The sequence below is a fragment of the Lepisma saccharinum genome, chromosome 7 (genome assembly GCF_977018435.1).
Source record: "Lepisma saccharinum chromosome 7, izLepSacc3.1, whole genome shotgun sequence".
NCBI lineage: Eukaryota > Metazoa > Arthropoda > Insecta > Zygentoma > Lepismatidae > Lepisma > Lepisma saccharinum.
In genome coordinates, this window is record NC_139235.1 from 84,863,244 (window position 1) to 84,876,570 (window position 13,327).

General features: G+C 38.2%; 1 protein-coding gene across 1 annotated transcript in view; it reads right to left on the reverse strand.

Moving 5' to 3' along the window:
* The window catches only part of LOC145989981 (putative aconitate hydratase, mitochondrial), a 45,654-nt gene that overhangs the window by 4,698 nt on the left and 27,629 nt on the right, over positions 1–13,327 (reverse strand). The window contains exons 9-13 of the mRNA XM_083125539.1: positions 12,550–12,707; positions 11,098–11,356; positions 7,220–7,425; positions 6,367–6,464; positions 3,517–3,653 (exon numbers count right to left, since the gene is read on the reverse strand). Coding sequence (XP_082981665.1) covers positions 3,517–3,653; positions 6,367–6,464; positions 7,220–7,425; positions 11,098–11,356; positions 12,550–12,707 — 858 coding nt within the window. The remainder of the gene's footprint in view (positions 1–3,516; positions 3,654–6,366; positions 6,465–7,219; positions 7,426–11,097; positions 11,357–12,549; positions 12,708–13,327) is intronic.

A 13,327-nucleotide genomic window follows, 5' to 3' on the forward strand; every position in this document is an offset into this window, starting at 1 on the left:
AACCTGAAGGTTCATGGCTGCAGCAACACAGGCCTTCCATCTTTCCCTATCTTGAGCAAGTTCTATATACTCTTTTCCATCCCTACAGATTTCCTTTAGGTCCATTTCAACGTTTTCCCTCCATCTTCGTCTTGACCTTCCTACAGGTCCCCTACCATCAGGTTTCACAGCAAGAATCCTGTAAACTCCTCTTTCCTCTCCCATTCGTGCCACATTGGCCTGCCCACCTAAGTCTTCTTGATTTCATTATTCTAATAATATCTGGACATGAATACAAATTATGTAACCTTCTCCACTCACCTGTCTCCTCATCCCTTTTAGGTCCAAAGATTTTCCTAAGGATCTTATTTTCAAATACTCTCAATTTATGTTCCTCTTTCAATGTAAGGGACAAAGTTTCACACCCATATAATACTACAGGCAAAATTACTGTTTTGTATATTTTAACTTTTAGTTTCTTAGATATTAAACGAGAAGACAAAAGTTTATGAAGAGAGAAGTAACATGCATTTCCTGAATTAAGCCTACTTTTTATTTCCTCTTTAATATAATTTTCACTTGTTAATATTACTCCTAAGTATTTGAATTTGGAAACTGGTTCAAACGAGTTGTTATCAATAATTAGATTTTGATTATTACCTAACACTTGGTTTCGGCCTGTAAGCATATATTTAGTTTTCTCTTTGTTAACTTCCAAACCTATCTCTTTAGCAGTTTTGAAAAATATTTTAGCATTATTCTTAATTGTATTCACATCATCCCCCAGTAAGTCTACATCATCTGCATATGCTAACAACTGAGTCACACCATTTAATTTTAGTCCTTCTTTAGTTTCTTTTACCTTCCTAACAGCATATTCTAAGGCAAAATTAAAGAGCAATGGAGATAATGCATCTCCTTGTTTTAACCCATCATGAATTGTAAATTTGTCAGACATATTAATACCCACACGAATTTTACTTTCTGTTTCACTGGTGCATAACACCAGTTATGCACCATATGTGTGCAGTTATTAATTAATACTACTGTATTTACAAAAATTACAATCATTAATAAAAAAATAATAATACATATACATAATAAAATATCACACACATATTTAACCTTTCACTACAATGCACAAAAACCACAATAATATTTTGCTAGTGCTTTTTTTGTTTATAGAGGGGGCAGTTGCTTATTAATTATATGAGGGTGGATCAAATGAAAATGGAACAGGGGCCCCAGAATGAAATCAATACGCTTTATTTCAAACGTAATCTCCAAAGTTACACAAGCACTTGTCCCACTGTTTCACCAAGCGGTGAATATCCTGCTTGTAGAACTCCTTTGCCTGAGATCGGAACCACTTATGAACATTGTCTATGACTTCATTGACCGAGTGGAAGTGCCGGCCCTTCAATGACTTTTTCAACGGATAAAAATATGGAAGTCTCATGGCGATAGATCAGGGCTATACGGTGTGTGTTCCAACACTGTCCACCCAAATGTCGCCAACATGTTCTTTGTAACAGCTGATGTATGTGGCCGCACATTGTCATGCAGCAAAACCACCCCAGAAGACAAAAGGCCAGGCCATTTGGCTTCGATACTGGCCTTTGGATGATACTGCCTACGCATATCACGTGCTCACGTACTGTTTGACCAGCGATCCGAGAGCTCCAGTTGGCAAAGTGCCAAGAAAAAGGGGAAGTTGGCGATAGGAAGGCAGGCGCGAGAACGCCGCTCGCGGTTGCACGTTGAACAGTGTTACCAATCTGCGAGGATGCTTATCCACCAGAACATAAGTAACGAAAACCGAGGGACATGCACAACCATGCCGTTTGTCAATTTTAGGTTCACTGTTGGTATTGAAGAGTTGAATCTCGATTAGTGTTATTGTGCTGTGCTATTTTTTATATATAATATAAAGACCTTGTGAGTAAAATTGTCGCAGTGAATGAATAGATGTCTAAACACTGCAGGCAAAAGTGACAACATCGCTTTACGGAGAAACAGGTGGTGGCCATGGACGTCCGCAGGATTTTTTCCAGGGAGGGGCAAGGAAGGTTTTTTTCCAGGGGGCAAACAAGGCACATTTTCTCCAAAAATAGTGCTGTTCCCTAAAAACACATTGCTTAAATTTGAATTTATGGTGATCATGCAATAATTAACACATATTATTGTGGTTAAAATGAAATTATACGTGCGAAATACATAATTTTTGGATGACTTTCATTTTTCAGGGGGGGCGTCTCCCCTTGCCCCCCCCCCCCCCGCTTCCAGACGCCCATAGTGGTGGCTCGAAACCAGATACGGGTCCAGTCGGCTTCCTCTGGGGTTGGGTCAAAGATGCCGAACTGGCGCTACGTTCAAGACTTCAGCTTTTGCAAAGATGCCTCTCCACGGCCAGAGCACTTCCAATATCTTGTGTCAATATTCTCCGGTTGGCAACATTGCTCTCTTTCCCCACGTGACACTCGCGTTTCAGAGAAGCGGTTCCGCAAACTCCCCCAATTTACGACTGGACTCTTCTACTTCGGGCATGCGCAGAAAACTCGAGAGCTCTCGGATCGCTGGTCAAACAGTACGACTATCTAGGGCAAGTCCATTATGCAGTAGGGGTTTCCTTCCTTACCTCCAGCTCTACCTCTGCACAGGGTTGTCGCCACACACATATATACATACATACATAAATATAACCCAATATATCCACTGTTCAGTTTTCATTTCATAAATAATAATTACAAATATTACCATCATTACTAAGTACACTGTCACTGGCATGAGTGTCTTGACTAACAAGCATTCAAAGATTTTGCCTAATAGGCCCACAAAGTGAATTTTGTCCATTATTTACATTACATTTATGCTTTTATGAACAAAAGTAATACAGAAATATTGAGAACACCCCAGGGAACAATGTAATTTATTTTCAATGTTTTACAAAAATTTTCAGTTGAAAAATAAAAAAAAATAGGTGGTAGGTCTGACAGGTAAGCTACAGTTAAACCTGATAAAATAACAACAGTTAATCCTCTACAATCAAATTTTCAGTTCTACAAACTGAATATTGGAATTAATTTTTAAGTATCAGGTTTGTACAAATTCTGATACTGTTTCCAATATGACAATTTTGAATTTGAATTTAAAATTTTGGGTGTGCGAGTATTTAGGCTATTTTGCATTACGGGCTCCAGTACCGTACCAGAACTGAAATAATGTAACTGTAATGTCGTGTAGTAACTAAAATATTCTGACATCGGTTAAAAGCTGAGGCTGTAAAGGAACAGTCAGCACAAACAAGGACAACACACACACAGTCCTACAAAGATTTTACTGGCTGTAAGTCCAGATGCCAGAGCTTTGTTAGTCTGCAAAATGCAGTCCAGGGTGTACTATGTGGAAGTGAGTCAATCCTCATATATTGGATATTAGCTACAGACAACTCTGTTGGTAACTGATGCAAAATCTGTTCAATTTAATAAGAAGGGAATGGAAAAAAACAGTGCTCATGCAATTTAGGTAATAACTTACCGTAGTTTTCATCTCCAACCACACACCACCTAATGCCCTTTTGTTTGTAGTATCGTGCAGTGTCGGGAACTGCACCGTAATCGCCGGTCACAAGGTTCTTAACTTTATTAATCTCTCCGTTCTCAGCATTCACAGCCCTGGAAGAAACAAAATATATAAAGCTAGAGACCCTTTCGGTATACAAAATTATACACACACACCCAATCAAATTGTACCTGGAATATAAATGCTTTGCAGGAAAAAACAAGCCATTAACACCTGTTTTAAATGGCGGAGTTAAGGGAGTACAAAGCCTTTTTTTCCACTCAACCATATATACATAAAATTATACATTAATATATTAAACACAAACTACATATATTCATTTCACATATGTCCACACACACAAGTGCATTGAATGCATTGAATATAACACACAAAATACGAAATATACAATGCAAAATTTAAAATTGTATTCAAGTAACAAGGTATTTTAAGAATTAATTCACTTGCATATGCCTTTCAGTCTGCTTGACAGGGGAAGATCTAACGACTACTCTGAAGAGAGTGGCAAACACGTCTGTTGAAGGAAGCGATGAATCTTACTGTTCTGGTGCATTCTGGCAACTGATTCTACAGCCTTACAGCCGATATGGAGAAAGAGTTGGAAAAGAAGTTTGATTTGTGTACAGAGATAGAGTGGTATGCAACTTTTAAGAAATTAGTTGCACCAACTGATGACTGGCAGCACTATGGTACAGACCCGAACACTTCTAGCTTGTAACTACTGCATTCATTTTCAATGGCATAGTTGCAAACCAGAACTATCTGTGACTGTACATGACATTTGAACAGGAGTTTATCCAGACTTTCCATCTGAGGGGCTGTAAGGCCATTCTTAGGGGATTATAAGGGAAAATTAGGTGTCAAATGATGATAAATTAGGCTTTGTCAAACATTATGGGGAGGGGGTTTAGGGCATGCGGATAAACTATGGCATTTGAAAACTACCAATCAAATTGATTCATTTGGTTATTTTACATTGGTAAATGCATGCATATTCCATTTTTGACGGAAACATGAAATGTGAAATAACACAAAGTATAACACCATTAAGCCTTGTTTCCATGATATGAAAAACTCAATATGCTGACTAAGGCAGAAATTTATTTTATTATAAAGGTAAAGGGCTCCCCTGTGCATAGCACCACACCATGAAGGCGAATAGGGGGTGTGGGGGTAACGCCCCACACTTTCTTGATCCGGTCGTGAGTGGGGGTGATGTGATCAGCATCACGCCCCTGACTGCCTTTACCCCCCAGGGTTTCCCCCAGGTACCCATGTTATTTGACGCTGGGTGGGTGCCGGGGCAGCTTCCATCGTTAGAAAAGTTCCCGGATTTGAACCGGCCGGGGATTGAACCCGGGACCTTTAGCAAGGTAGTCAGATGAGTTTACAACTAAAAGTAACGTTTCAACCTTCTAGCAAGGTCTTCTTCATACTCTGTACCAAGTACAAATGTAACAAGGTACAAAACAGGATGATATTTATACACAAACATTACTCCCCTCCAGACTATTAGAAAGTTCTTCTGGAACATTCTAGCAGGTGGCTTTCCCTTGTCAACTGTACTTTCACCTAAAAGGCTAAACATATTTTCTTCCATCTAGAATGTGGTTTACTTTCCTGTAGTTTACGGTTATTACAAGCATAAGAAAACAGTTTTTCTTTGTCATGTTTCAGGAGAACACACGCTCCCTTCATCAGACATTTATTTTCATTTTGACTAAAGATACAGTTATAACAATGGTTAGTAATTTTTTAAACAAAAAGAATCCGTTATATAATGGATGTTGTCAATGTTATATTGTAATATAGCAACTTGACTGAAAAGAAGCAGTCTGTTTTATTTTTATTTCACATTTTTTAAAATTATGAATCCCAAATATAATCAGGTAATTCAAATTCATCATTGTTTTCACAAAGTCTCTTGATGTTTTCTGTTACATTAAATTTTAAAGATGGTGGCTTACTCCATTTGTGAAAAAGAAAACTCCATATTGGATCTATGTTACCATTTTCATTATTTAATTTATTCTAGTGTTCTGCAATGAACGAAGCTTCCCAGATATTCAACACAGAGTATATAACCATTGTTATAACTGTATCTTTAGTCAAAATGAAAATAAATGTCTGATGAAAGGAGCATGTGTTCTCCTGAAACGTCACAAAGAAAAACTGTTTTCTTATGCTTGTAATAACCGTAAACTACAGGAAAATAAACCACATTCTAGATGGAAGAAAATATGTTTAGCCTTTTAGGTGAAAGTAATTCTACAATGCAAGCAATGCGTACATACAAGAAAAAATAGAATGTGGTTGGACACACTATCTCACACTCTTTTTCCTTCATTCTTCTTCTTTCTTCTCTCCTCTTTCTCTCTTGTCCCTTCCACTCTTTCTAACACCTAAAGTGCTAGAATGTTCCAGAACACCTTTCTAATAGTCTGGAGAGGAGTAATGTTTCTGTATATATATATCATCCTCTTTTGTACCTTGTTACATTTGTACTTGGTACAGAGTCTGAAGAAGACCTTGCTAGAAGGTTGAAACATTACGTTTAGTTTATGTTTTATAATAAAATAAATTTCTGCCTTGGTCAGCATATTGAGTTTTTCATAACACAAAGTAATGTTAATTTTTGTGTTTTGGAAAGGTGTGAGGTACATTTTCCTACCATGGTTTGCCACAAAATAATGCAAAATGCGAAATAAACCCTTAAAAATGAAATTTAGTCTAAACTATGGACATTTGTGAAATATCTACAATATACACGCAACACCTCCTAACACAGTCAAGACAACAACTTACCCAATAAACATGTTGTTGGATATATTGTCAAGGTGACCTCTGTACTTCAACCATGGTCCAGCTGCAGATATATGATCTGTAGTGCATTTCCCCTTGATCTATGAATGGAAAGAACAAAATCAATAATGAATTAATATAACAATGAAGAAAAATCACTGCATATAAATTTCCTCCGAATGTTTGAGATGGAAATATTTTGATGTACATATAACTTTCTTAGAATACAAGTGGTAAAAAGGAGTACTCTTGTACTGACGTAAAGTGAAAATAACAGCTGCAAGTTTCTGAAACTACAAATTTCAAGTTACGACTTGTGCTGAAAAATATATTATTATTCACCATTTAAATTAGAAACGGCACATTGGTTCATGATGGATGCGGTAAACAAGGTTTAAGTATTACCTACATGTTTCCACATAGCACAATTAGATAGTTTCCTTCCTGATTAACTTTGAAGGTTCATTCACTAAGGGTACTGCATCTGGAGCGGAGATCATCTTCAAAATTAATCGGTAAAAACTATCCAATTGTGCAATGCAGAAACTTCAAGTAGGTAGGACATTGCACTGGTTGTTTTTACAACAGGTTAATGTTTCACAAACTTCATGTTTGCATCTTCATACTCAATGGGGTTTGTATAAAAGTACATGCATGACAGTGACATTTAGTATCATATGTCATACAATTTATAACTAGATGTTACCGTCTTGATTGTACGTAGGCACTCATATGGATGAAAACATGATTGTTTTTTCTTCAGACTCAATTGGGTCTGATGATGTACACTCTGGAAATGTATGTATCCGACTGCTCAACCATATTCATTGTAAATAATTCACCTGTGCAGACTAACCTTGAGCAATATTGTCATCTCGGTGAGATCCTTTCCATCCCAAACATCGAAAGGTTCCAAGAGCTGAAGCCTCTGAGACTGCGGACTGACATCAATCTTGACGCTACCACCATCTCCTGGAGGAGCTTGGTATGTGTCCTGGCCGGGGTCAAAACCTGCAGCAGGCAGTTCATCGCCACAGGGGGCATCCAACAGGAATTCCTGGCCTGGAAATCGGAAAGCAAGCTCTTGAAGTCTTTCCCAGGCCAAATTTATCAAAATTCCAATGCTAAAGCATGCACATGTGTATATATATCCCCTTATGTTAAGTAAAAGGTAAAAGGTAAAGTGTTCCCCTGTGCTTAGCACCACACCATGAAGGCGTATAGGGGGTGTGGGGGTAACGCCCCACACTTTCTTGATCCAGTCGTGAGTGGGGGTGATGTGATCAGCACCATGCCCCTGACCGCCTTTACCCCCCCAGGGTTTCCCCCGGGTACCCATGTTATTCGACGCTGGGTGGACGCCGGGGTTACTTCCAACGTTAGAAAAGTTCCCAGATTTGAACTGGCCGGGGATCGAACCCGGGACCTTTAGCATGGTAGTCAGACACGTTACCGACTGAGCCACCGCCCTTATGTTAAGTGCCTAACCATTATGGTATTGAAAGACATTTATTTCAGGATACATTAAGGGAGAGGCTAAGATAAAGATTCAAGTATAATTTCAGATTTTCAAGGTGCAATTTCTAAAATTTGAACACTAAAAATGGAATGAAGACAAAGACGTTCTTTTAATATTTTGTGACTACCAGGTGTATAAGTATGAAACCGGAATTTGTTTGCAAGAAGTAAATGGCTGGTGTTTGCAACTGAGAAACAATATTTTATTCAAAGTAAGCTCCATTGCGAGTTACACATTTCTCCCACCTTTCCGGCAGGTTATGAATGCCATGCCAAAAAAAAACGTTCTTCTTTTGAAGCGAACCAGTCCGTGAGCCATGTTCGTACATCTTCATACGAATTGAAGCGCTGTTCTGCAAGAGCGTGTCCCAGTGAGGCAAATAGATGATAATCAGAAGGAGCCAAGTCGGGAGAATACGCCGCATGCCCTAGTATCTCCCATTTGAACGCCTCGATCGTTTCCCGGACCCGTTTTGCTGTGTGTGGTGAGGCGTTGTCATGGAGCAGGATGACCTTGTGTTGCCTTGATTCATATTCCGGCCGTTTGTCACGTAATGCAAATGTAAATTGATCATTTGCTGTTGGTAGCGATCCGTGTTAACGGTTTCACCGGGTTTTAGCAGTTCATAATAGATGACGCCCCGCTGATCCCACCAAACACAGAGCAGTGTATTTTTTCCAAAGCGATTTGGTCTTGCAGTGGATGTCAATGGTTCGCCTGGATTCACCCACGATTTACGACGCTTAGGATTCTCCAAATATATCCATTTCTCATCGCCGGTCACTATGCGATGGAGAAACGACTTACTTTTGTATCTGGCGAGCAGCATTTGACAAGTGGTCTTGCGGGATCCTTGCTGTCTTTCATTCAGTTCATGCAGAATCCATTTGCCCGCTTTGTGCACCTTTCCCATAGCTTTCAACCGTAAGCTTCGACGAGCATTTGATGCGATTCTGCGGCGGTTTTCTTCAAATGATAACAGAACACCAATGCTGTCCGCAAATCGTAGTTCGTAGGCACAAAACTCGACATGTTCCGGGTGTGCAACACCTTCCTCTGTCTGGCACTCGGGTTACTGTGTTTCGATATAACATCCTCGGGAGTGGCGGGCAGCAGCTGGCACTGCTTACGCAATCTTCCGTGCCCTCCACTGCCGGCTAGCACCATCTATCGGCCAATTCCGGTTTCATACTTCTACACCTGGTATCAAGCTTTTAGCTGTTTCCAATGTAGACAAATATTATAATGCAATGTTCTTACACTTTCTAAAGCATTCTCCTTAATTCGAAAGGAGTCCACATTCAGAATTATTCTTTTGTTGTATAAACTGTATTCTATTTCCTGTTAAATTGCAACTGTTCCAGAGTTTGAAACTTACACTGCATTAACTTTAGCCCTAAAACACTAATATGATTTTATTGCATCACTAAACATTTATAAATTTGACTACTTGAAATAACTCCTTTTCCTTCTTAAATATTTATTTATTCGCAAAAAATAGGAACACAAGACAACAAGAAAAATCATTTCTTAGCCAACTGTAACAAAAATAGAGCTGCTCACCAACTGAGACTATCAGAGACATCAACCAACAAAGTGAACTGAAATTCCAATGTATTTGTCACCACAGTAAAATTCAGTACATATCAATTTTAGTGTTCTAGGGCTAAAGGTGAAATTAACAAAATAAACATTATGGGTACTTCCATCCTCCAACCAACATAAAGACACATAAAAACTTTTAATGTAATATCATTTGCATCCTCTGTCTATATTCATGAGATTTTTCAAGTTTATAAAGAAAATTCACACAGAATTCATGCATAATTCCAATTCAAGAAATTCCTGATGAGTAGACACACTGAATAAGCACAACACAATAATTACAATGAACATAATGCAGATAGTAGGCATGACATAAAACAACACAATTGTGATTTTACTTTCCCTGTCAACAAACAATATGATAAAGACATATTCAATAAGAGGAACATCAATTATATATTTTTCATGGGAAACTGTACAGTCTGGGAAATTTTCATGGGAAACTGTACAGTCAGGGAAATTTTCATGGGAAACTGTAGTCTGGGAAATTTTCATGAGAAACTGTACAGTCTGGGAAATTTTCATGGGAAACTGTAGTCTGGGAAATTTTCATGGGAAACTGTAGTCTGGGAAATTTTCATGGGAAACTGTAGAGTCTGGGAAATTTTCATGGGAAACTGTAGAGTCTGGGAAATTTTTATGGGAAACTGTAGAGTCTGGGAAATTTTTATGGGAAACTGTACAGTCTGGGAAATTTTCATGAGAAACTGTACAGTCTGGGAAATTTTCATGAGAAACTGTACAGTCTGGGAAATTTTTATGGGAAACTGTAGTCTGGGAAATTTTTATGGGAAACTAGTCTGGGAAATTTTCATGGGATACTGTAGTCTGGGAAATTTTCATGGGAAACTGTAGTCTGGGAAATTTTCAAGGGAAACTGTAGTCTGGGAAATTTTCATGGGAAACTGTACAGTCAGGGAAATTTTCATAACTTGCTACAGTGGGATCAGCAATGCAAAGTGTATAAAGCAGGGAAATGTAAAATTGGGGTTGCACTGTAATTTACCACTATCACCACCAACAGGTATACCATTATGTCTCATTACTATTATTACTGCAGTAATAAAACTTCCGTGCCACAAGCTATTCAGATCAATTTGTTTAAATGTTTAATTCCACTTTGGAAAGAGTTGTCAAACTGCAAATTCTTCTAGATTTTGCATTTTATATTCTTAGCCAACAACTTCTGGAAGGCTCTGTTAGCAGACACAATCATTATCCAAGAGTTTTTGTGCTGGTACAGATTCAGACTGCCACACAGGGGATTCCAATTAAAATTCTGAGGTCGTGAATGTGTGCAACTTTATTTTTACCTGGACTGCCCCCATGGTGCTTTTAAGGTAAGACAAAGTTAGCCCGTGCTTATTGGACAGTGCAATCCAAGCACATAATCTCTGCAGTTTTCTTATTTGAGGTGATGTGATCAGCACCATGCGTGTCTACCTTTAGTCCTACCGCAGGCCCTGAGAGGACCCAGAGCCACTTTATGCAGTGACGAATTCACACACAGCAGGAATTAAACCGGATCACTTGCATTCAAGTCAGAGAAGAAAAATGTTACCCTTCTACCACAGATACAAAATTTACATCAAAATTACACATATACACACCTTTGGAATCCTTCACCTTGTCTGTCCTGGGATCGAAATTCAACGTGCCAGCAATAGACAAGGCGGTAACAAGCTCAGGAGAGGTAACAAATGCATGCGTTGCTGGGTTTGCATCGTTCCTGCCGGTGAAGTTCCTGTTGTATGATGTTACTATCGTGTTCTTCTCGCCCTTCTTCACATCTTGTCGGTCCCACTGGCCAATGCAGGGGCCACAAGCATTTGCTAGAACGGTGCCACCAAATTTCCTCAAGAGTTCAGCCTACGAACAGAGAAATAAAAAAGAATGATAGCATTGCTACAAGTTCATGTATTTACTCTTCAGCATGGATATGATGAACCTACTAGTGAACTGTGATGCGTGGATAATGTAATAATGTATGTTTATTGCAAAAACTACATAACTTTACCATTATGATAGTTTTATGTGTAGTCTGTAATACATTAGATGTATCTGAACTAAAATAAACTAAAAAGTAAACTCTATGGAAGAACAGCATTCTGAGGGCCAAAACCTGTCAAGTGGCTTTCACTGGATGACGAGTGGTCAGTGCATTGTGTCTCATTACCACAATTCTCAGACTTTTGAGACAGGAGCCTGTTACTTCTTCTTTTCAAGTAGCTCCCAAATTGTCCTCATGATGCTGAGTCAACAGTAACATTTTTGAACTCCTGCTGGGAATCGAATCTAGGACCTTTTGCACCAAAGGGGAGAGTGCTAACCATTTGACTACAAGGGAAGCCTATAAAGAAAATAGCCTGAGTGCATTTAAATATTTGCAAATTATCCATGCAGCCACATTTATCTTAAAATAACAAATCCAAAATTATTGACTTTTCATGACTTTTCTTGACCTTTTTTTCTTTACTTAGGAATAGTTGGAAATTCAGAAAATAGAATTATTTTTATTTAATGAAAAACCCCTACTACAGGATCGGTTAAGATGAAAACTGAAGCTGTACTTTAACAAGAGATTTAGACATGCTTTAATTTTATTAATGCATGTAAAAATTGATCCTTCAGACTTCATTCTGGATGAGGAATGGCAACATTACCTAATTTAATATTTTTACACAACTTGCATGCAAGAATGAAATTCTTAAGAAACAAAGTACACAAATCATAACCACAACGCAATGCAATTTGTATTTCCAAATATTCAATTTAACAAATCCCTGTACAGTTATATAACAATGTACATTCACTATACTGTAAAAAAATGCAAAAATTCTTGACCACAAGCATTTCTTCTTGATTTTCTTGACCTACCTGCTGATTTCTTGATATTCTTGACTGGTAGACACCCTGAACAAGAAGTTTCTGTTTCTCCAGTTGCTGAAATTATTCAATTTGCTCAATGCACATGCTCCAAAAGAACCTTAAAAAAAAATAATTGAAATAATGAGCAAATTCAAGAATTTCAGCAACAGAAGAAAAAGTTCTTAGTTACTTACAATGCCATCTCGTTCTATGGTAGCTCTCACTTGCTCAGACCCAGGGGTGACATTGAATGGTATTTTCGACTTGATTCCTCGATCCAAAGCCTGCTTCACAATGCTCGCACAGCGACCCATGTCCTCGTAACTGGAATTAGTGCAGCTTCCAATCAAACCTGTAGGAAAACAGATGGAAGTTTAAACTCAAGCTATCAGGGAATTACAAGACAATAATTATGAGTACAAGACACTTAGCAGAAACAAAAATTAGGACACGACCCTCAAAAGAAAAACCCATCATGAATAAAACATGTGCATTAAAAAATCATGAACTCAATTTCTGAAACCAAAATTTAAATTCTATAACTCAAACTGTCGTCTAAGGACTAAAAGCTTCGTACTTTTGATAAAAGCATGATCACAGCATGATCACACACACATGGATAAGCACAGGACAACATTCAACAGAGAATAATATTAACTATGGGTCCAAATGTCAGAAATTCATTGGCCTGCACAAATTTAGTTACCGGAGATACTCTGTAGAAGAGATGTCAACTCAGTGCCTTCAAAGTAAAAAAACACAACAAACCTTCACACTTCACAAGACAGTAGGGATGGGACCGATTAATCGGTACTCTATCGGTATCGGCCAATATAGACATATCGGCAAAATTACAAATTATTTTACCGATCCGATATATCGATAAATATCTGTTAATTTAGTGCAAAATTCTGCCATTTTGTTGTATTTTTATGGATATTCTCCATGCCCTACTTTCAAAAAAGTAAATGT